Genomic DNA, 23659 nt, shown 5'->3' with positions numbered 1-23659 from the left:
TTTGAGACGATTTTGATGAGAAATTAATGGGCTGGCTTTGCCTCCTGTGAAATTTAAATAAATTCTAGTAATTATTCCCAAATTTGCATAATGAATATAATGGAGCATATGCAGATTTTAAGCAGATCTGTGTCCTGTGAACTTGGGCCCCAAATCTTTTAAGTGCCTAGCAGTGCCCCCGGGTGAAACAGTGGCATATTTCTTCCTTTGAGTTTAGACGTTTACAAATCGTTTGTAAATCTTGCAGTGGCTTTGAGATGGAGAAGGCAAAATGGCCATGGCTGTGTTGTGAGGACCGAGGGATGGTGCGTGGGGTGGGGGTGGGGACGGTGGGGTATGGAGCTCCTCTTGAGCTATGCGGCACACTTCCCACTGCTTAGCAAGAGGCTGCGCCCACGGCCAAGGAACCTGCTGTGGTTGACTCCATGCGGAAGGAGAACAGCATTAGTAACTATAAGCAGCAGGCTGAAATCATAATAGATGGCAGTCAGCCAGGAAGTCAGAAATGATCCGTAATAAAGAAAGGACACCTGGTGTGAAATCCCATTATTGTGAAATCCTACGCTGTAGATGGATACTGCCTGTATTGAACTTGGCAGTGCACAGTGGGAAATGAGAGAGGGTTTTGGCAGTGGCAGAGGGGGGGCTGGTGCACGGTGAGTGCGGGGAGAGAGAGAGAGAAGTACAACTTGGATGGAGAAGGGTGGAGGGAGGTGGGGGGGGTTCGGGAGAGAAGCAGAAGGAGAGATTAACAGAAAGAGGCAGGTAAAAATATGGCCCTTGGAATATGTGCTTTTTCATGCGTGAAACCGAAACTCCCTCACAAGCTGACTGTGTGCATGTGGGGATGTTTCTTGTCAATACAGGACAGGAAGCAGAAGAGTGATGCTTAAAAAAATGGACATGTGATCTACCCCATCCTTCCCCAACTTGGCACCCTCCAGATGTGTTGAACTACAGTACCAATAACCCCCTGGCTGGAGATGATGGGGGCTGTAGTCCAACACATCTGGAGGGCACCATGTTGGGGATGGCTCTTCTACCCAATACACATTTCCCACTGTATTTAACGGTTTCCATGTTTCCAATATCGATTTCCTCCCCCGCCCCACAACAAAGCTATTCTTAGTTCTGGGGGGGGGGAGAAATAGAGCTAAAACCCATTGCAGGGGGGGCAACTTTGATCAGAGAAAGCATGAGAAAGGCTTGACACCCCCTCTTCCCCTGGTAGTACCTTCCCAATCTTCAAAGCAGTCATGAGGGGTTGTGAGTTAGTTTTATTGTATTTTTAATTTACACAGCGATGTGATCATCTAAGTTTGGCCTTGATTGGGGATTTATTACAGCCATGGAAAAAGACACGCAACGCAGAAGCTGCACAAGTTGGGATGCTTCCCAACAAGTTTCGGAGTCTGCGTTGGTATGCTGCAGCATGTAATTTTGTTTCAAAATGTTTGATTGAGGAATACCAAAAAAAAATACGTTTCCCTCATTAAAGGGTTCTTCAAAACGCATTGGGAATCATACCAACATGTGCAGCTCTCCTTGATTTCGGTGGTGTCTAACCTGAGGCCAGCTGAGGCAGTGGTAGCCTCAGGGCGTGGATTAGAGGCGCCATGGAGAGCCTGGCAGAGGGCGGAGGGCAGACAGACCTGGAGCGCTGGGCCATGAGCCTCTGACTGAATGCATCTGCCTTCATTCCATTGTGGCTTGCACAATGAGAATTGCCTGGGAAGTGCACCCCTTGTGAATTTACGGCCCAAGAATATTTAGCTGCCTGTGGTGAAAAACAATTCCACATGCAGAAGCTGCCTAGACTGGAAGTTTAATCTTTCTGCAATGTTGGCATGAGGACAGCATCCTCTACCGCACCTGAGGGTAGCAGGACGGTGAGTGGCACACTCAGCGATGTCCTCCAATGTGTTGCTGTCCCTGGCTCACCGCTCTGCCTGGTGCCTGCTAGCTGCCCACTCCAAATGAGGACTGCGATGTAGCTGCAGTGGCGCCAGCCATGCGCACGTCACATGAGCAAAGTGATGCGTGCGCATGTGCGACGCCTGCTAATGTGAGTGGCCTGGGATGCCTGCCTGCCTTCTGCCTTGGTCAGAGGGCATTTCCCAACAGCACTGTCTAGGACAAGGGTGAGCAACTTCATGCAGTCCAGGAACCAGTTTCCCCCCTGCCTGGGCCACATTCTCCCCACGCTGCAAATAAAAAATGGGGGAAGGGTCATGGTTCGCCACTGAAATTCGGTGCTAAGCTGCTATGGAGGCTGAGATTGGACAAATCCATTCTAAGCCTCTGTAGCTGCTATGGGGGTGGCGGGGGCCGCATGCTGCCTGCAGGCCATGTATTGCCCAACCCTGGACATGTTGGGAGAAGGCGACTAGGCCAGCCAGCCAGGAGTGAGTGAGCATTGCTGTTGCCCAGGGTTGGCTCAAGAGGATGGGAATGGCTCTGGGGCTCAGAGGAGGTGGCTGTGGGGCTGCCACTGAAGCCACTCCTCCAGCATCTACCAACTGAGGTAACTGTCCCACTCCTGGGGCTCATCTGCATGAGCCCTTTACTCCGGCTGCAATTTCCTTTCCCTCGAGACACATGACGCAACGGCCACTTCGCAGCAACTGCGTGGTTTCCATGTTGAAAATGCACAGTTTCGCAGAGGTGGTTTAGCCCAGATTTTTTTGTTGGCTGTGGGTTCAGGGCGATTCCAGCAGTGTGTTTCCCAGTACCCCACACTCGATTTGCCTTACCATGGTGGGTGTTTCTTGGGAGTGTTTCATTCTGGAGTAACCACTGTGGGATGCGCCTTTACAATTGTTTTTCCCCACCTCGCTCATTCGCAGCTGCGCAGTTCCATCGACACAAAGAAGTGGGCTCATCTATTTCTCTGAGCACACTTTTGCAGCTTTGTGTTTTTGGAATGGTGCTGGTAGAATCAGCAGGAAAGGGCAGAAGGCTTTCATGGAAACATGTTGAGATACTCAACCTACTAGACGTGTTTCTGATTAAGAGGCTGGAAAAAGGGTCTCGTGGCAAATGGGTTGTAGCACTAATGGCTTCCAAAACAGATCAGGCAAGGAAAAAGTCCAGCCATGGCTATAGTGATCTCCAGTGGAACTTCCCATGTTCAGAGGAAGTAATACTTATTCTTAAGAGGATGGGGCAAACAGCAGAGTCTGAGCATCAACATTGTGCCTCGTGTGGGACTTCTCTGGGGCATCCAGCTGGCCACTGTGGGAGGCAGAATGCTGTTCTAGGTGGTCCTTAGCCCAAGGGTGGGCAAAAGGTAGATCTCCAGATGTTTTGGACTTCAACTCCAAGCATTCCTGACCGTTGGCCATGCTGGAAGGAGTTGAAGAGCATTTCTACATGGGGTTTTTATTGCACACTTGTGACTGGTCCCTCAATGGAAGTTTGTGGATCCTTTATGCAACGTTGTCAGCCTCCAGGGCATCTCCCGCACTTTCTGACCTTTATCCTGCTTTTTAAAAGATCCGCGATAACCCGATAAAAAATGTTAATCCGATAAATCGACATTGTGTAATGATGAAGTTCCACTATAACCACAGCGCCATGTAGTGGCTGTAAAATGAAACATATAGAACTTGTGGAGAACTTGCCAAGAAAGACAGCCCTGAAAAAAACAGCCTGGGTAAGGAGCCGATCTTAATGCCACAAAGAATCTGGAAGCAGAAGCCCTGGTAAGCTGCGGAATAAAAAGCCTGGTGTGGTGAAGCCTGAAGTCCAAAGCTTATGGAGATCTACCTTCTGCCCACCCCTGCCTTAGCCTGACACAGCAAGACATGGGCTTGAATGGGAAGAACTATATACTCAGGATCACTTAATACAGATAAGCAATTACATTAGATAAGACTTTAATTTATATGCCACCTTTCCACACAGGAAATGGTGTCCAAGGCAGCTCACAATACACAAGCTAAACATACAGTAACAGCAATACACAAAATCAGTAAGCATTTCAAATATAATATCAACATTTCAACAAATTATAAAACACATTTAAAAAACCAAACCCAAAACTCTGCAAAGACATTAAAATCTAATTGTACAAAAACACTGTCTACAGTCACTCACCTGGGTCAGCCTTCTCCAACCTGGTGCCCTCCAGATGTGTTGGACTGCAGCTCCCATCATTCCCAGTTAGCATGACCCAGAAGACAGCAGGTTGGGGAAGGCTGACCTAGGGTAATGTTGCACACCAGGTCCCCCTCCTGGAGCTGAGGGGTGGGGAAGGCAAGTGGAAATAGCCAAGCCCTTGATGGCAGCTAGAGTGTCTCTCTGCCTTTGTAGCCCTTTCACACCAAAATCTGCTTTGGGTTTCCCCCTAAGCTTTCTCCAGCCTAATTTAGAAAAACACCCACCCATCTTTCTATTGTTGCTATTGCTGAACCATACCAAGTCAGAAATCCTTGCCAATTGCCTGCAAATCACCCAGAAGTCTACCACTAGATCTTGTTCTATCTTCTTCCTATCTCTGGTGTAGTGTGGAACAGGGGTGTTGATCCTCTTCTGCCTTGAGGGCCGAATTACATGCCAGATAAGTTTTTGGTTGCTGCATTAAGAACATCAAAAGAGCCGTGCTGGATCAGACCAAGGGTCCATCAAGTCCAGCATTCTGTTCACACAGCAGCCAACCAGCTGCCTGTGGGAAACCCACAAGCAGGACAGAAGTCCAACAGCACCCTCCTGCCCACGTTCCCTAGCAACTGAGGTACACAGGCATACTGCCTCCAATTCTGGAGGTAGGATGTAGCCCTCGGGACTAGTAGCCATTGATAGCCTTCTCCTTCAGGAATTTGTCCAATCCCCTTCTAAACCCATCCAAATTGGTGGCCATCACTACATCTTGTGGTATTCCCATGGTGGATGGGGTGAAGGCAAAAGGGGACGTAACCAAAGGCAACCAGTGTGAGGCCCAAGTATCAGCACATTTTAGCTTAAAGGAGAGGCATTTCATACTTTTTTGAATGTGGAAAATGCACAAAAGCTGGGAAATCATGAAACGATTGGTGGTCAAGGGAAGGGGGCATAGCCACCTGGAGAGATCTGGAGGGCCAGATTTGGCCCCCGGACCTGAGATTGTACACTCCTGGTGTGGAGTATATCCCAGTCCCCACATGTATGGCCTAAACAAGGTATGCCGGCAGTAGATGTCTGTCTTTAAATGTGGGATCTCTGTCAATTACCTATTTTAAAGAAAGGAATTGGGAGGGAAGCATGGCCAACTTTAAGAAAAAAAGAGGTACATGGATGCAGAATCCTACTGCCCCCCCCAGTTGCTTACCTCCAAGTCTGGAGGTAAACTAGTTGGGGGGAAAGAGGCTTCAGGAAGGGCAATGGCAGGTGGGAGGCTTCCATATTTCTCACCCATATGTCCTTTTGCTCCTTAAATTGGAGCAATCCCCCTCCCCCATAAACATTCACACACTTTGTTTGTGATGGCAGCAGATCTATGTTTAACCGTTAAGCACACACAACTGCCATTATCCTGTGTCATGTGACCCTACGTAACACTTAGGAGAGAATTGAGAATGATAAGTTGGGAGGTGGGCTGAGCCCCTCCACCTCTTTTGACAGGTGTGAAGGATCCGCTGGAACCACCTCCAACTGTCCTGCAAGGTAGGAATGCTCTGGAACTGATCCCAGCTCTCCTTCCAAAACAGGACTCGCCAAACCCGGCCTTCCATTCCCCCAAAATACCCAGTAGTCACCCTCCTAAGCCAGGAGGCACTGAAATTAGCACTGAGGTTATGCAGAGAGATCACACCAACTAAAGGTTGGATAAAGGTTTATTAAGATCAAAATAAAGGGGTAGAGGGAAAGGGAAGAATGGAAGTAGCAAGTCACACAAGAGGGTACAAAGCCCAAACACTTAACTATATACAGAGAGCTTTATGAATGCACAGCTAAGCAAAATAATAAAGGTACCTGGCCTGTCCTTACATACCTAAGGATGGATCTCCCTGGATAGCAACCAGCTGTCTGCAGGTCCAGAACCACCAGGATGAAGGGAGACACCATGCCTTGGCCTCAGCCCCCCTTTGAAGCCCAGTCCTGGCAACCCAGGGCAGATTTTCCTTTAGCCAGTCACTGGCTCAGCCCCTGGGTGGGCCACCCTGGTCTCTGAGAGCCTGGAACTCCCCACCAGCTCCAGCTGCTGGCACTCCTCAGTTAGCATGGACTGCGCCTTGGGCAAAGGTCTGAGGAGCCTCTAGATAACACACAATTCTAGGTGGCTACATCAGATGTGACAGCCTGGCCTAATCTTATGGTGGAAAACAAGCCATCATTCTTGACAACAGGTCCCGCTTGCCTGACCAGGGATTTTTTCCCCCAGGCATGTTGCTTACCTATCTGTGACGGTATTCTTTCATCCCCTGAACCAGTGACCTGTGAAGGTGATGGCCAAAGGAAGCTATCCATTCTTCCTGTTTACTGAGCTTCCCTTGCTGGGTCAGGCCCACTGCCCTCCTGGAGATCCGGTCCCCTCCCCCCCCCACCATTTCCCTGCAATGTTCATTGTGTTTGCTGAGGTCACCTGGGCTCACTGAACAGCCAAAGACATGTCTGCAGTAACAGTGTTCTGGAAAGAGACGATTCCTATTCATTCCAGCTCATGCAAAAAGGAATGGCCGATGGAGTGGGTTTTACAGATTCTCCATAAAGCAGGGGTGGGCAGCTTGTTGCCTTCCAGATGTTGATAGACTGCACTTTTCATCAGCCCTAGCCAACATTGCCAGTGGTGAAGGATGATGGGAGTTGCACTCCAACAATACCTAGAGGGCCGCAAGTTGCTCACCCTTGCCACAAAGTATGCCACATTCCTAAAAAGTAATTCTAAAAAATCTTTTCCCTTCTTGTTACAATTTGCCGCCCTGCCCCCGCCCAGCTCCAGAAGTAAGTTGCACGTCACATTTTTAATGCCATAGCACAGCCTTTCCCAACCTGGTGCTCTCCAGATGTTTTGGACCAGAACACCCATCATCCCTGTCTATTGGCCATGTCTTCAACTGCATGGCTTTTTGAATGTGATCTGAACCAACACACTCCCCCGCCCACTTCCATTTCCCTCCGTTCAGAGCAAATATTTACGTTTGCATTTGTCAACTGCACTTTGTATTGCAGGGAAGGCAGAAGATGTTGTCTTTAGGTCTGTGTGACTAAGCTAGCAATTGAGAGATCAACAGTCCCTACTTGGCTTGGACTCTGTTGATGACCCTACGTGACTTTAAACTTAAGAGAGAGCGATGGAAGGAAGGGGCGATGACAGCCTTCTGATCAGTCCAGGTGCAATTGAGTGGTGACAATTGAGTTCCCAGCTACATTTTACCTGAGCTTCAAAGAAGGGTTCCCATATATATCTACCAGGTTTCTTGAATCATATTTCCTTCCCTGCACATATGGTTCTGGTGGGCTACAGTAAAGATGGTGATGGGCCAGTGATAATGCACATCAATTCAGAGGAGCAGACAAATATGCAGTTGACAGGTCATTGTCATATTTTTTATTATTATTATTATTATTATTATTATTATTATTATTATTATTAACATTTCTATACCGCCCCATAGCTGAAGCTCTCTGGGCGGTTTACAGAAATTAAAACATTAAAATACAATATACAAAGTTTAAAAGCCATTTACATAAAACATACAGACAATATACACAAAGACAACATATCCAAAAACAACTTTGCACAGTCATAACCAAAGACAGATCCAGGGCCAATTAAAAACTCATGTGCTGCCAAATGCCTGAGAGAAGATGTGTGTGTGTGTGTGTGCGCGTGTGTGTGTGTGTGCACACGCATGTGTATTAGGGAATTCAATTCTCTCAAGTGCCAATTCTTATGCATCCGAAATAGCACCATCCATGCACAAGAGGCGGCAGGCTTGGGGGAGCCCAACGTTTTTTGCAGAACTACAAAAAAGAATTTTAGGGGGGGAAATGCTAAGTGGGGGACACCCCCCCCCCCAAATAACCCCAGTCCAGTGAGGATCAGATATGCTTCGTAGGGATGGAAAGCTGACTTTCTGGGGTTGGGGAGGAAACTTGCAGGGGCAAACTCCATGTTACGTTATTCATGCTCTTTAAAAAGCATGCTTAAACTGGCCACTTTTATTTTGGAAGGAAAAAGCAGCCCCACTCTGTGGCCCTGATCTGGATTGGGAGCATGTGGCATATTCCCCCCCCCACCCTCTGGTCTGCTTTTTCTTAAAAACAAAAGCATACTTTAATAAATAAATAAAAGCATGAATAATGTAACATGTCATTTGTCCCTTAGCTTGTGGCCATCATCACCATGTGCCACTTTTCAAAACAGCTTAACCCAAAGGTGTTTCTGAAGAGGCCCATTTCTCCTCACTCCCTCCCCAGTGAAGGGGCTGCGCTCTGGCATGTGGGAGTGTCTGAGGAAATCCGCTGTCTGAATCAGCCGGGCCTGCGGTTGTGGCAGGAGCTGATTTCCTCCAGATGGTCCCAGATGGGGTCTGTCTCCTGTATAGAACCAGAGGACTTGGTTCCCCAGCTGGGACATCACAGCCAAGGGGTGGGAAACGTACACACTTCCTGTCATCCCTCCCTGGACCAAACTGATGGCTTTGCAAGGTGAGCTTGTGTTTGGCTTTTAGAGGTTGAAGGAACGGATTCTGTGGGTCACGTGCTCAGACACGGACTAACAGAGTTGCGTTTGAAGGCTGTGGCTTCAGTCCTATACATACTTACCTGAGGGTAAGTCCTATGGAAATCATTGTAGCCTACTTCTGAGTAAATATGCATAGGATTGCACTGTGAGCAATCTTTGGCATTCCATAAAATGGAATAGATAATTCATTGATGAAAACAAATTCCACACTTTTTTTGTAGTATGTGCGGTTGTGTGGGCCTGTATTTCCAAAATTGATTCCTACCAAGCATCCTTTAAAATTCAGAGTCACAAAAATGCAAGCTTGAAAACATCCATCTCCCCAGTTTTCTACTCCGAGCTACCAGTATGTCCCTTGACTATAGCAATTACCAACTGAACAAATATTTTTGCACGGCCTTTCATTCTGGTCTTTATCTCCCCCCCTTCCAATTTTATCAGGGGTTTTCCTCCAAATAACAACAACAACAACAAGTGCATGGCCACCTTCACCAGGAGGAATGTCAGGGTGGAAACTGAGCTGATAGAACCGCAGAACAGTTCTGATTCTGAGGAGGATCAGCAATCTGTGGCAGAGGAGCCAGCTCATCCCTCACAGGCACAGCAGCTGGCAGAGATTCCTCCTGCCGGCATTCCTGGGATAGATAGTGACCCAGGCAGTGAGAGAGTGCGGGAGGGGGGCTTGCTGGATGCTCGACGCAGATGCAGGGAGAGACGAGCGATGGAGGGCACGGAAAGGAGGCGTAGCGCCTGTTTGGCGCGCAAGCAACGGCCGCGTCCCGTGGACCCAAGGGAAAGAGGGAGGATCTCTCCCTAGCCCATAAGTTCAGGGTCTTCAAGTGACTCTCCTTCAAATGGGGACCAACTGCCTACCCGGAGCATAGGCTACTCTGCTGTTCATTGCTTAGTCGCTGGTGATTAGCATCTGAAAGAGTCATTAAGTTGTAAAAGGATTAAAGCCTTGAAAAGAATCCTTTTGTCTGTGTCTTGAGTTGGCTATTGGAGTAGACTGAAAGAGGCCGCTAGGGCGCTCCTGACAAGGAACTTGCTTATTGGTTCCCCAGACTTTGAATGCCCTTGCTGATTTTGTGATCTCAGAGACATAAGAAGAGCCCTGCTGGATCAGACCAAGGGTCCATCTAGTCCAGCATTGTGTTCACACAGTAGCCAGCCAGGTGCCTGTGGGAAACCCACAAGCAGGACATGAGTGCAACAGCACCCTCCCACCCATGTTCCCCAGCAACTGGTGTACACAGGCATACTGCCTCTGATCCTGGAGGTAGCATACAGCCATCAGGACTAGTAGCCATTGTTAGCCTTCTCCGTGAGCAGCCTTCTCTATTAAAAGCCTTCTCCTCCATGAAAGACATCTTGCTTTTTCTGTGCTTTTTCTTTTGGTACACCCCAGCAAAGTTAGCTGAAATTAGCATGGTGGTGGTGGTGGTTGTTAAAGTGGGTTTGACCATGTTTTGGCTTGCATGTGAGTGAGTCAGTGGGTGGAGCCAATGATGGCCCTAAGACTCTTGTTCACTTCAAAAACAATTTCTGTAGCTGCCGATGGGGTTGCCAACTTCTGATTTTAAAAATAGCTTATCAGCGGGCAGAAGCAGGGAGTGAACACAGTGGGTGAAACTAGGGTTGGGTTTTCCCTGGTCAGGTGGCAGATCCTGGTGGTGTTTTTGTATTTTTTACTAGATCAGGGGCCTCATGGGTATTTTTCCTGGATTACAGGAGGGAGCCTGGTGCTGTTTTTTTGTTTGTTTTCATTTTATTTTTTGTGGCAGTGCTGGCTGCAGGTTTTGGGGGCCCTTGGGCAAGACACTCTCAGTGGGTCCCCTCCCTGAGTGAGTCTGTTTTCCCATCACTATTATTATCAGCTGCTATTGCTTCTCATCCTCTTTCTCATCACTGCTTGGCAGGCAGAGAACCAGTGAGCAAGTTGTTGTTGTTCAGTCGTTCAGTCGTGTCCGACTCTTCGTGACCCCATGGACCATAGCACGCCAGGCCTTCCTGTCCTGTGCATTCTCCCGGAGCGTGCTCAAGTTCATATTCATTGCATCGGTGATGCTATCTAGCCATCTCATCCTCTGCCATCCCCTTTTCCTTTTGCCTTCAGTCTTTCCCAGCATCAGGGTCTTTTCCAGAGAGTTTTCGCATTAGGTGGCCAAAATATTTGAGCTTCAGCTTCAGTATCTGTCCTTCCAATGAGCACTCAGGGTTGATTTCCTTTAGGATTGACCGATTGGACCTCCTTGCAGTCCAGGGGACTCGTAAGAGTCTTCTCCAGCACCACAGTTCGAAAGCATCAATTCTTCGGCGCTCAGCCTTCCTTATAGTCCAGCTCTCACAGCCATACATTACTACTGGGAAAACCATAGCTTTGATTAGACGGACCTTTGTCGGCAAGGTGATGTCTCTGCTTCTTACTATGCTGTCTAGGTTTGCCATAGCTTTCCTCCCAAGGAGCAAGCGTCTTTTAATTCCATGGCTACAGTCACCGTCTGCGGTGATCTTGGAGCCCAAGAAAGTAAAATCTGTCACTGCTTCCATTTCTTCCCCTTCTATATGCCAGGAAGTGATGGGGCCAGATGCCATGATCTTCGTTTTTTTAATGTTGAGTTTCAAACCAGCTTTTGCACTCTCCTCTTTCACCCTCCACAAGAGGCTCTTGAGATCCTCTTCGCTTTCTGCCATTAGGGTGGTATCGTCTGCATATCGGAGGTTGTTGATAATTCTCCCAGCAATCTTAATTCCAACCTCTGATTCATCCAACCCAGCATTTCTCATGAAGTACTCTGCATATAAGTTCAATAAGCAGGGTGACAATATGCAGCCTTGTCGTACTCCTTCCCCAATTTTGAACCACTCGGTTGTTCCATGTCTGGTTCTGACTGTTGCTTCTTGACCCTCATACAGGTTTCTCAGGAGACAGGTAAGGTGGTCTGGTACTCCCATCACTTTAAGAATTTGCCACAGTTTGTTGTGATCCACACAATCAAAGGCTTTAGCGTAGCCAATGAAGCAGAAATAGACGTTTTTCTGGAATTCTCTTTCTTTCTTTCTCCATGATGCAGCGAATGTTGGCGATTTGATCTCTAGTTCCTCTGCCTCTTCGAAACCCAGCTTGTACTTCCGGTAGTTCTCAGTTCGCATACTGCTGAAGCCTAGCTTGTAGGATTTTGAGCATCACCTTGCTGGCATGTGAAATGAGCGCAATTGTGCGGTAGTTTGAACACACTTTGGCGTTGCCCTTCTTTGGAATTGGAATGTAAACTGACCTTTTCCAGTCTTGCGGCCATTGCTGAGTGTTCCAAATTTGTTGGCATATTGAATGCAGCACTTTAACAGCATCATCTTTTAGGATTTTAAATAGCTCAGCTGGAATACTGTCATCTCCGCTAGCTTTGTTGTTACTAATGCTTCCTAAGACCCACTTGACTTCACTCTCGAGGATGTTCGGCTCAAGTTCAGTGACCGCACTATCATGGCTATCAAGGACATTACTATCATGGCTATAAAGGACATTACTATCATGGCTATCAAGGACATTAAGATCTTTCCTGTATAGTTTTTCTGTGTATTCTTTCCACCTCTTCTTAATCTCATCTGCTTCTGTGAGGTCCCTGCCTTCTTTGTCCTTTATCATGCCCGTCTTTGCACAAAACGTTCCCTTGAGATCTCCAATTTTCTTGAAGAGATCTCTAGTCTTTCCCATTCTGTTGTTTTCCTTGATTTCCTTGCATTGTTCATTTAAGAAGGCCTTCTTGTCTCTCCTTGCTGTTCTCTGGAACTCTGCATTCAGTTGGATATATCTTCCCCTTTCTCCCTTGCTTTTTGCTTCCCTTCTTTCCTCAGCTACTTGTAAAGCCTCATCAGACAGCCACTTGGCTTTCTTGCATTTCTTTTTCTTTGGGATGGATTGAGTTGCTGCCTCCTGAACAATGTTACGGACCTCCGTCCATAGTTCCTCAGGCACTCTGTCTATCAGGTCTAATCCCTGAAATCTATTCCTCACCTCTACTGTATATTCATAAGGGATATGATTTAGGTCATACCTGAATGGTTTAGTGGTTTTCCCTACGTTCTTCAATTTAAGCCGAAATTTTGCAAGAAGCAGCTCATGATCTGAGCCACAGTCAGCTCCAGGTCTTGTTTTGACTGACTGTATAGAGCTTCTCCATCTTTGGCTGCAAAGGACATAATCAATCTGATTTCGATATTGACCATCTGGTGATGTCCATGTGTAGAGTCGCCTCTTGTGCTGTTGGAAAAGAGTGTTTGCTATGATCAGCGTGTTCTCTTGGCAAAACTCTATTAGCTTTTGTCCTGCTTCATTTTGTACACCAAGGCCATGCCTGCCTGTTATCCCGGTGATTTCTTGACTTCCTACTTTAGCATTCCAGTCCCCTATGATGAAGAGGACATCTTTTTTTGGTGTTAGTTCTAGAAGGTGTTGTAGGTCTTCATAGAACCGATCAACCTCAGCTTCTTCGGCATCTGTGGTTGGGGCATAGACTTTTATTACTGTGATGTTGAATGGTTTACCTTGGATTCGTACTGAGATCATTCTATCGTTTTTGAGATTGTACCCCAGTACTGCTTTTCCCACCCTTTTGTTGACTATGAGTGCTACTCCATTTCTTCTAAGGGATTCTTGGCCACAATAGTAGATATGATGGTCACCTGAATTAAATTCGCCCATGCCTGTCCATTTTAGTTTGCTGATTCCCAAGATGTCGATGTTCAATCTTGCCATCTCATGTTTGACCACCTCCAGCTTACCTTGATTCATTGATCTGACATTCCAGGTTCCTAAACAATATTGTTTTTTACAGCATCGGATTTTCTTTTCACCACCAGACACATCCACAGCTGAGTGTCCTTTCGGCTTTGGCCCAGCCGCTTCACTCTTTCTGGCGCTACTTGGAAATACCCTCTGCTGTTCCCCAGTAGTATATTGGACACCTTCTGACCTGAGGGGCTCATCTTCCGGCGTCATCTCTTTTAGCCTTGTGATACGTTCCATGGGGTTTTCTTGGCAAGAATACTGGAGTGGGTTGCCATTTCCTTCTCCAGTGGACCACATTTTGTCAGAACTCTGTGCCATGACCTGTCCGTCTTGGGTGGCCCTGCACGGCATAGCTTATGGCTTCACTGAGTTACGCAAGCCCCTTCGCCACAACAAGGCGGTGATCCATGAAGGGGAGTGAGCAAGTAGGCAGTGGCATTTCCTGCTCCTCCTCCTCACCGCCACTGTTGCCTGGGCCAGAACGAGAGGCAGGTGAACAAGCAGTTGCAATGGGGAAGAGGAGGAGCCACTCCGGGGGGCTCTTGTCAGTGGGCCCCTGCTGGGGTGTGGGCCCTTGGCAGGTGCCCAGCGATACCTACCCTTGGGGGGGCAGAGCCTGATGGGGCTTTTGCTGTATCAAGGCAGGGTCTTCTGTTTTTGTCATGATTGGCTGATCAGAGAGGAAGCACCTGCCATTTTTTTGGCACACTGGGACAAAAGCCTGGTTGAGCAGGGTGTAGGATCAACAGGAACCCCCCCCCCCACACACACACATGCACCCACGCACTCACACAGCACAAAAATCTGTGGTTTATTCAACAAATTGCCTGATGCTGAACTTTATGGAAAAATACCAAAAGGGCAGGCGAAATACCCAACAGTTGGCAAGACTAGCTGTTGACCAGGGTCCTAAGATTTCACTGCTGTGCATCAGCGGTAAATTCATGATGCAGCCTCATACTTGAAACCTTCCCTGTCAAAACATGCCAGCAACTATTCAAATGTTGTTCTGCTTCAGGGGCAGTTTATATGTTCTTGTAACACAGCTAAAGACAGCTACAGGCCTGCCCGAGAAGGTGGAAAGTCTCCCTTGCATGCTCTTGTGCAGCTCCTTCTCCCCCTGCCCCCTGGGGCTTGCAAAGGAGAACTTCCCAATGGGTTATACCCCCACCCAAGCGGTCAGGTTTGTCTGGCTGTCACTTTGCCTCCGTTTGCAATGCCCCAAATTGGCTGCCCAGGGCTTAAATGACATGTCACGGCAGGAGATCCGTGCATTTAGCTCTGGATCTGACCTGATCATGAAGAAAGAGGTGGGGTGACAGCTCCTTATGTAAATCGCCAAAGAAGCACCAGCCTGCACAAACATTTGGCAATAAGTGGCTGCTCCTATTTTACTGGTGAGGAACACTGAGGCTGAGAAAGAAGCAATTTAACATAAGGCCAGCTGTGGCAGATAATTTTTTTGCTTGCAGTTTTACTATTGTAAAACTACTGGGTGTTAAACCTTTGCTGATCTACTGCAAATCATCCAGAGATCTGTCAGTACATCCAGAATGCCTTTCTGCCCACCCTTGGAATATACATTACTGCAGGATGATATACCCAGTGGTCTGAGACAGTATAGGGCAGTAAGGATTGGCATCAGTGGGCCCGCATCCCTGCAGGGACCCCACGGACAAACCCCAAACCTTCTCTCTAGTGGTGTGTCTCATACCTATCTCTATCTCATACCTCAGTAGGCTTAGTTACCAGGCTATTTAGATACAAGGGGTTTATTTTAGTGTCTGCATTTTTATGATTAACGGTTTTTAGGCTTGAGGGGGTCTTGTGGCAAGGAGTCCCATAGACCCAACTCTCAGAGTATTCCAAAAGGGAGTAGTGGCAAAAAATGTATGTGGTTGCGCCACATTTTCTCACCACCTTTGGTGGCCATAGCAATGGGATACCCTGGTGAAGGGTTGTTCCACCACATTTGGAACACTTTTCGATGGGAATGCTCCCAGAATTTGGAGCAGGAGCTGTAAGCTAGCTTCATAAGTTTAGTTTAGTGCTGAACTGAAATAAAGCCATTCCAGCAGGACAAAGTCAAATTTTCATAGATGTTTTATTCTCTTACATGTTCTCTTCTGTAATAACAAATACTTCTTTTCTGCTAGAGCCTGGTCAGCAACACGTTTTCCTTGTGTAGGAGTGTGGGTAGACCTCAGTCTCAGCCTGCAGCACTTAAAAAGTGCCTTGTTGTTACATTCTGTTCGCTACAGATATTGTCTCCTCCACTCCTCTTTTGCTTCCAGGTTGGCAACTGAGCGACAGGTGACACCCTGGGGGGTGGGGGTGGAAGGGGAGCAAGATTGGGCCCTAGGACCTCCAGTTCCTGGCACTTGTACTAGAGAAATAACAAGAAGGGGGATCATCAGAATGGAATCACCAATCGATTAAGGAACATCATTAGTATCTACTGAGAGAGAAAAAAATAAACACACAAATATATAATGATGTGAACTCTTGAATCACTATGACCAATAAATGTATCCTCCTCCCCCCATGGGATATATTATGCTTTAATATATACATTAAACGAGGGATGGGCAGTTTGTGGCACGCCAGATGTGTTGCCCTACAACTCCCATGATCCTTCACGATTGGATATGCTAGCTAGGGCTGATGGGAGTTATAGGCCAAAACATTTGGAGGGCCACGAATTGCCCACCCCTGCTGATTAAACTATCCATGTTTTAACCATACAGCTTCACTGTATACATTTAGACATCAGATTAAAATCTTCCTCTTCCAGCAGGTATTTAAAATTTGATCTGTAGTCTGTTGGTTTGATTATTAACTTTACTTCTGGCTCTTTAATGTTTTTAATGTCTTTTAATGTTTTGATATCTTATTACGTTGATACTTTCCATTATTTTGTTTTTGTAAACTGCCCCAAAGGTATTTGCCAATTGGGCGGTCTATAGATGTAATAAATGAATAATAAAATCTAATTATGTTAACCAGCTTCAGCTGATTTCAAACCCTGGTTGAGGGTCATGGTTAACCTGGGGTACCTGGCTAGCTTTAGCAGTGGTTAAGATGGCGGTGGGAGGGGCTTGGGGGAGGAACTGTCAGGCCTATGGCCTAACTTGCAACGGGCTGCTGCCAAATCTGGGTCTGACACCGGTCAAGTGAAGGTAATGATGACTGAGGCAGGAGGTCTGGTTGTGAATGAGTTGACCATCAGGGAGCAGACCAAGCAAACAGGAACTGAGGGCCAGAGGCAGGAGAGATAGTCATGCTGGAGGTCAGATACCGAATTCGGTAGATGAGGCAGGGCTGGCAGGAATGAGATATGAGAGTCTGTGATGCTACCTGATGCGTGCCGTTGCTCAGCTGGAGGCTTGTCTAGAATGGTTTTATAGGGCCTGGTGCTGGCCATCAACTGGCCGTTGTCAGGTTGTGCATTCAGCTGACAGCACCCAGCCCTTGAGTGCACCCTTATCCTATAGAGCAGCCTTCCCCAGCCTGGTGACCTCCAGATGAGTTGAACTACAGCCCCCATTGTCCCTCAGCCAGCATGGTTGGGGAAGGCTGCTATAGAGCCTAGCCTGAATGGTGGAGGAGAGAAATTGCCAAAGACTGGCTGTTGGAGGCCCTGATTCAAGACCTGTCCCCCTTGGGGCCTTATAGAGCATAAGGTCCTTTAGCTTGCTGTCTGTCTCTTAAGTGCATGATCTGTGCAGTAGGATGTCCCAGTGGGTTGTGCCCTAAATTATTCTCTCTCTCTTTTCTTTTTCTTCCTTTTCAGAGACTGTCAATTACCCAGAGTATCAGAATGCTGCACATGGGGGTGCCTCTCTGCGCAGACTCCCTGTCCGTCCTGCAATGTATTCCAGTGAGTTTGCTGGGGGGTGGGGGTTGTAAGGAAAGCATTCCCCTCCTTCTGACTAGCTAAATTCATTCTACCCAAGTGCATGATTGCTTCCCGGCCTTTGCTCTGCCATCGTTTGTTTGTTTATTTATTTAATATGCTTCCCAACAATCAATTAAAAACAACAACAACTCCAGAACAATAAAACAACAACCAACACAATAAATTCAACAATGAAAATATTAAAACATGAAAAATGTTAAAAATATTAAAGAGCCAGTTTAATCATCCAAGCCACAGATTAGAAATTAAATGCCTGCTGGAGAGGAAGGCCTTAACCTGACATCTAAACGTATACAGTGAAGATGCCAGGCGGATCTCCCTGGGAAGGGCATGCCACAGATGGGCGGCGGGGCTGCCACACAGGAGGTTCTATTCTGGTAGCCCCCTGCGGCACCACTGTGGATGGCAGCACCCAGAGAAGACCTCCAAACATTATCTCGGCAAGCAGGCAATAACATATGGGAGAAGGCACGTGTTTGTCAGGTACGCAAATGGCAAATTCTAGCATACCTTTGGCATACCTGAATGAAAAGTCCTAAGGAATGGACTTTTTTAGGAGGTGGCTCACAGAACTCCTCCCCCACCCCCAGCCCACATGACTCATCCTTTGGTGTGAAGACAGACACATAAGTCTTACTAGAGGTGAAATAAGGGATGGATGAATCAGTCTATTTTCAGTCTATGTTACTCAATGACATGTTCGCTCACAAGTCTGTTTTATCCCATTTCTGATTAATCTGAATGTTTAAAAAATCAAATGAAAATCTGCATTAAAGTGAGGCCTGGTTCACAGATAATGCTAAACCATGGTGTATGTTACAAGAACGAACTAGGCCTTCCCCCACGCTCTTATGCTCCCTCGTCCCCTTCCTCCTCAAGCACGGCCACGAGGAATTCAGAAACATTTCCTTCTGTTTTTGATTAACCACTGCTTGCCATGTTGTTTGAACCTGGAGAAAATGTCCTTAATCTTAACTTTGATTAGTAGAAACAACCCAACTTCACACCATATGGTAGTATCCAATGTTAGTCCTATGTAGAGTAGACCCATTGAAATAAATGAGACTTAAATTAGTTATGACTAACTTAAGTCCCATTCATTTCAATAGGTCTACTCTATGTAAGGCTAACAGGATACTACCCATAGTTTATGAAGCTCGCTTGTTTTCACGAACAATAGTTAAGTTTAACCAAAGTTTAGGGTTCAGGTGACATGCCACACTGCAGTTAATCTAAAATGGACGTGGAAGCTTTTGATTTAATTCTCATGGCCATGCCAGTGGGAGGAGAGGGGAGTGCATGAGCCTTGTACAACATATATCACCTCTTTGGTGTTGCATGTAAAGAAATCTGCAATCTGATACTCCATATTGTCACGGGGTTAATAAAGGTCTTAATTTTTCTGCAATTGGAGCAAACTCTACAATTTCCAAAGGGAGTTGACCTTTAATAACATTACCATCTAAGGTCCTAACCAAGTGCTATGATTTTTGCATCATCTTAATATGCACCAGCATTTCTCTTAGATTCTGCTGACGTTTCTGTGCAAACAGAGGGCCATTTCTACAACGGAGAATATCTTTTAAAAGATACTCAAACTTCCTAATGACTCCTTTAATCTGCCCCAGTGTAGGCATCAAATGTTAATGACTATCATCTTATTCACTTGATAGTTTTGTATTCTCAGCTGGAGCAAAACTGAGCTATCAGCACCTTTTGCTTTATGTGGTGCTTGTTTTAAAATCTTACAAGGATATCCCCTGTCATGCAATTGTTGCATTGCTGAATTAGCCTGTCTCAAGAAGCCTGACATCCTATTGCAATTTCTCCTAATTCTCAACATTTGGGAGTACAGGAGATTTCTCTTAAGGTGTATAGGATCTTAAGAACATAGGAACTGCCATGTTCAAGAAATGAAGTCACATCTATAGGTGTCTGATATATAAGAGATTGTAAATGCAAGTTATCATTCCTTATTTCGATACATGTATTTTACTTCCATCATATGCAAGCCCAAATATGATGCTGTTATGTTTGGAGTGTATAAATTTACCTTGAGCAAGATTTCTGTTCCCTCCCAAATTATAAAAATATCATCCAAATAGATTTTGCAAAATACTATGGACTCCCTAGAAGAGTTACTCTCATGCAGTATGAATGATTGTTCAAACCAATTCATGAAGGTGTTAGCCAGTTCCAGGGCAAGACAGCAGCCCATGGCTGTTCCAAACATTTCTCAACAGATCCGATCTATCAATTGGAAAAAGTTCTTTTTCAATATTAGTTGTGCTAAAGCAGGGATGGGCAAGCTCTTTTGGCAGGCTGGATGATGTCAAGGTGGGGGGCTCTCCTGAAGCCCCTCTTTCTCACATGATATCACAGGGACCCACCGTGTCCACTTTTTCCCCTCCTGTATGGAGAAAGTGACCTGGCCAGTGCTTGCAAGATCCAGATCCTGCAAGTGCTTTATGAATATGGGGCCTCCCTCCTGTACTGCTCATGCCCCAATTGGGGTGTGTGAGTAGGGACTCCGTCGAGTGCAGGGGGATCAAGCCACCTCCTGTAGAATATTGGTGGATGAAGCTGATATATCCTTAGCAGGGAAGGCTGATGGATCTGATTTCGGTGGGGCAGAGATTCCATTCTGGGTTTTGCTTAAAACCAGCCAGGAGGCCAAAGGAGCTATCCAGGGTGCTAGAACTTATCCCCCCAAAGGGTCTATCACCTTGGTTAGCAACCCAGAATGGAATCTCTGCCTCACCAAAATCAGATCCACCAGCTTCCCTTAATCCATAGTCATCAACCATAATGGTATAGAATCTAATTTTACCTCATCAATAGAATTCAAAAAATCTGTTGTGTCTCTTAGATGTGATTCAATCTGAGGGCTGAAAGATTAAAAAAATGAATCAATATATATTGCTAGAGATTCAAAAACATATTCACAGATAGAGATAATGGGACATCCTGGAACAGGACGAGTGGGTTTATGTATTTTTATTTTATCTGCATTACATTAAATTAATTGATTACATTTATAATATTATTTATTTTAGATAAAGCGGTGGCATCCTTTCATCTGTTTTGGACAGAAATCCATATGTTGGTTTGAAAATATACCCCTCAACTAATGCCTCATCAATATTGCGCAGAATTTTCTTTTTCAATACATGCTGTAGGGTTCTCTGTGCAAGATTTTTACAGCTGCAAAGGTGCAATGAAGTCACTTCTGCCACACCTATAGTGTTACATCTGCCTTCATTGTTAGCATGCAACATGTAGTCATTTATATATATCCATTATTTATTGGTTCCTTGAACTGATATGCCCACTTTTTGTCTTTAAACTCAGAATGGGTTGCAGGCACCTGAAGATCTTAGAAAACTATCTGTAAAGCCATAATGACTATTTAAAAAAAGGAAACTGTAATGCTCAGCCAGATAAGGAGCATGGATTCACCACATCCACTGTGTGTCTGGTCCACTCACCCAGCACATACAGCATGCTGCAGTTCTTTAGGGTTCTCTTTGAATATTCATTTTGGCTCTCTTAATATTTGCTTGTTCACTCCGAGTTCATCTTAAACAGCCTGTTTGGGCGGCAGTAAGTGCATGATCTTGGTGAGAGTAAAAAAAGCTGAGTCCTCCCCCCACCCCTTCAAATTTGGACAACAGTGCCTAGGGTGGGGTTTTGTCACAGCTGGCCCTTGCCAGAGAGTTAAAAGAATTGGTTCTAGAGTGCAGGACCCTAATCCACCCAGTGTGGGAATCAGCAAAGCTGGCCTGGTGAGTTTGTCAGTCGTATGAGCTGAAAAACGCACGCTTCCCCCGATCCACTGTTTTGCAAGGCTGTTGCAGTATTATTACAATTTTATTATTTATTATATTTCTATGCCGCCCCATAGCCAAAGCTCTCTGGGCGGTTTACAAAAATTAAAAGAACACATTATACAAAATGTAAAACCATTTACATAATAAACATATAAACAGACAGGACATACAGAGACAACATACATCTAAAAACAATTTCAAATGATCAACCATAAGACAAATAACAGGACCTGATTAAAAACTCATCATATGCTGCCAAATGCCTGAGAGAAGAGGAAGGTTTTAACCTGGTGCCGAAAAGATAACAACATTGGCACCAGGCAGGCCTCCTTGGGGAGATCGTTCCACAGTTGGAGGGCCACCACCAAGAAAGCCCTCTCTCTTGTTGCTGCCCTCTGAGCCCCCTTCGGGGGAGGCACCTGGAGGACGGCCTTAGATGATGAACATAGTGTACGGGTGAGTTCATCCTGGGAGAGGCGCTCCATCAGCTGTTGCAATCCTGAGCCATGTAAGTCTTTATAGGTTAAAACCAGCACCTTGAATCAGGCTTGGAAACATAGGGGCAGCCAGTGCAAGTATTTCAAATGGACTTTCTAGAGGGAGTAAGAGACCTTTGTTGTAATGTCAGAACAGCCTCCATAGCCCAGGATGGGCCTGAACATCTTTTTTCACCCACCAAACCTGAACGCAGCCCGTTGGTCATGGTTGGCCACCTGCCAGGACTGCGAAAAAAAGGTGGTGACTGTCAAGTACCTCAGGAACACCCTACACAGCTGGTGAGCTGCATTCAGCTTGGCGGGTCACGAGACGAATTTAAAGCTTGCTGCTTAACCCTTTCAGGCATTCCGGGGTCATAACTGACCCTAGAGGAGAATAAAAAATATGCCCACCATTCCCCCTTGACCTGTGCCACTTCATGCTGTATGTACTCTCTTGCAGTTTCCCCCCACCCCTTCCCCTACCATTTAAAAAAATTATTTACAGGAGTCCCTTTTCACTTGTTGCTGTTTCATTTGGCTCCTCAGGTTGTTTAAATTGCAGCAAATTCTCGGAGCTGTTGGAGAGACTCACCTTCTTGGAAGCCAAGGTCAGCTTCTCTTCTTCTTGCTTGGACGGGGTGTGTGTGTCAGTCTCAACAAGGCTGCTTTACCCAATGCCTCTCCCCTACCCCTCCAATCTTCAGGTCTAGCACACAAGGGAGCCGATAGGCCGGAGTGGGTCAGGTGGCACTTGCCCTTACTTTATAAAGCCTTCCTGGTCTCGCTGACCAACCAGAATATGCTCTGCAGTTGCTGGCAACAGCCTGACTTCAGCTGCCACCTGGGAAAGGACTTCTGCCCCTTAAAAACTCCTGAGGGAAACCAAGAGCCGTTGGGTTAGGGGTCAGGCCCTAAAGCAGCTGGCTCTAACAAGGTAGCTTAGTGAAAGCTGATAATCCAGCAAAGGTGCAGACGGAAGCACACAAAGAGAGAACAAGTCTCAGGACGCCAGAAAAATAGCTTTAATCTTGAAAAAGCCCAACGTGTTTTGGGCCAGATGGGGTGGCTTTTTTCAGGGGAATCTTTAAAAACACCTTCAGAGAACTCTGGAAGATATATCTTATGCATTCAAAAACTGGCAGGTAAAAGTATTGCTGAAAGCAGCAGATCAAATACCCTACATACAGACGCTGCTTTCAATTACTGCTTTATGGCTTCTAGACCCTTGCGGCCACGTAGGCGCTTCCTCCTGAGTATAACCTGGGCGGAAGGCTCTTCTCGTGGCCAGGCAGGCACTCCGATGACGACTCTGGTCGTCCCACCAGGTCTGTTGTCACTGGTGCTCTGGAGAGCTGTGGACGAGGGAGGAGAGTCAGGAACCTTGCTGTAGCAAGGCTTGGGATGGGGCCAGAGGGGGTCTTTGGAACCTAAGGAAGACATACTCATGACAGGACATCTCACAGTGGGACATCTTCTGTGGGGTGGGGTTTGCTGAGGAATCCAAATCCTCCTTTTCTGAAGAGGCCTCTCCTGGGCTTGGGTCATTTAGAAGCCTGACAGCCACCCTGAGGTCTTAATGATATAGGGCAGGATACAAATGTTTTAAATGAATGATAAATAAATATTTGGGGCACCATTCAGGGTGGTAGAGTGGGAGACAGATTGGAGACATTGTGGGGTACCATCTTACACAGCTTCTGTTCATTTCCATGGGTGGGGGAGCATATGCAGGATAAATTCCCAAACGGATTGTTCCCTGTGTTCATTAGTAAGACAGCAGCTGCCCTTTGGGGCTTTTCACCTTGGGGTACCCAGATGTCTTGGATCAGCTGTGAACATTTTATTTATTTATTTATGTAAAAAATTTCTTGGCCACCTTTCAGGGCAGAAGCCCTCCCGAGGCAGCTCACAGCAATGAAATACATAAAAACAATATAAAATATTAAAGGCGATAAAAACATAAACACAATAAAA

The 23659-nt window shown here is 46.3% G+C and overlaps 1 protein-coding gene across 3 annotated transcripts in view; it reads left to right on the top strand.

Annotated features, from left to right (window-relative positions):
* The window catches only part of EMID1 (EMI domain containing 1), a 115199-nt gene that overhangs the window by 35483 nt on the left and 56057 nt on the right, over nucleotides 1-23659 (top strand). For all 3 annotated transcript variants that reach the window (XM_084819425.1, XM_084819423.1, XM_084819424.1), the window contains exons 4-5: nucleotides 17251-17337; nucleotides 22232-22293. In XM_084819425.1, coding sequence (XP_084675551.1) covers nucleotides 17251-17337; nucleotides 22232-22293 — 149 coding nt within the window. The remainder of the gene's footprint in view (nucleotides 1-17250; nucleotides 17338-22231; nucleotides 22294-23659) is intronic.

This window comes from Heloderma suspectum, chromosome 13 (assembly GCF_057233095.1).
Source record: "Heloderma suspectum isolate Gila_16-S chromosome 13, 16-S_ref, whole genome shotgun sequence".
NCBI lineage: Eukaryota > Metazoa > Chordata > Lepidosauria > Squamata > Helodermatidae > Heloderma > Heloderma suspectum.
Note: the sequence above shows the minus strand (reverse complement) of the source record. Positions and strands in the feature narration are given on the sequence as shown.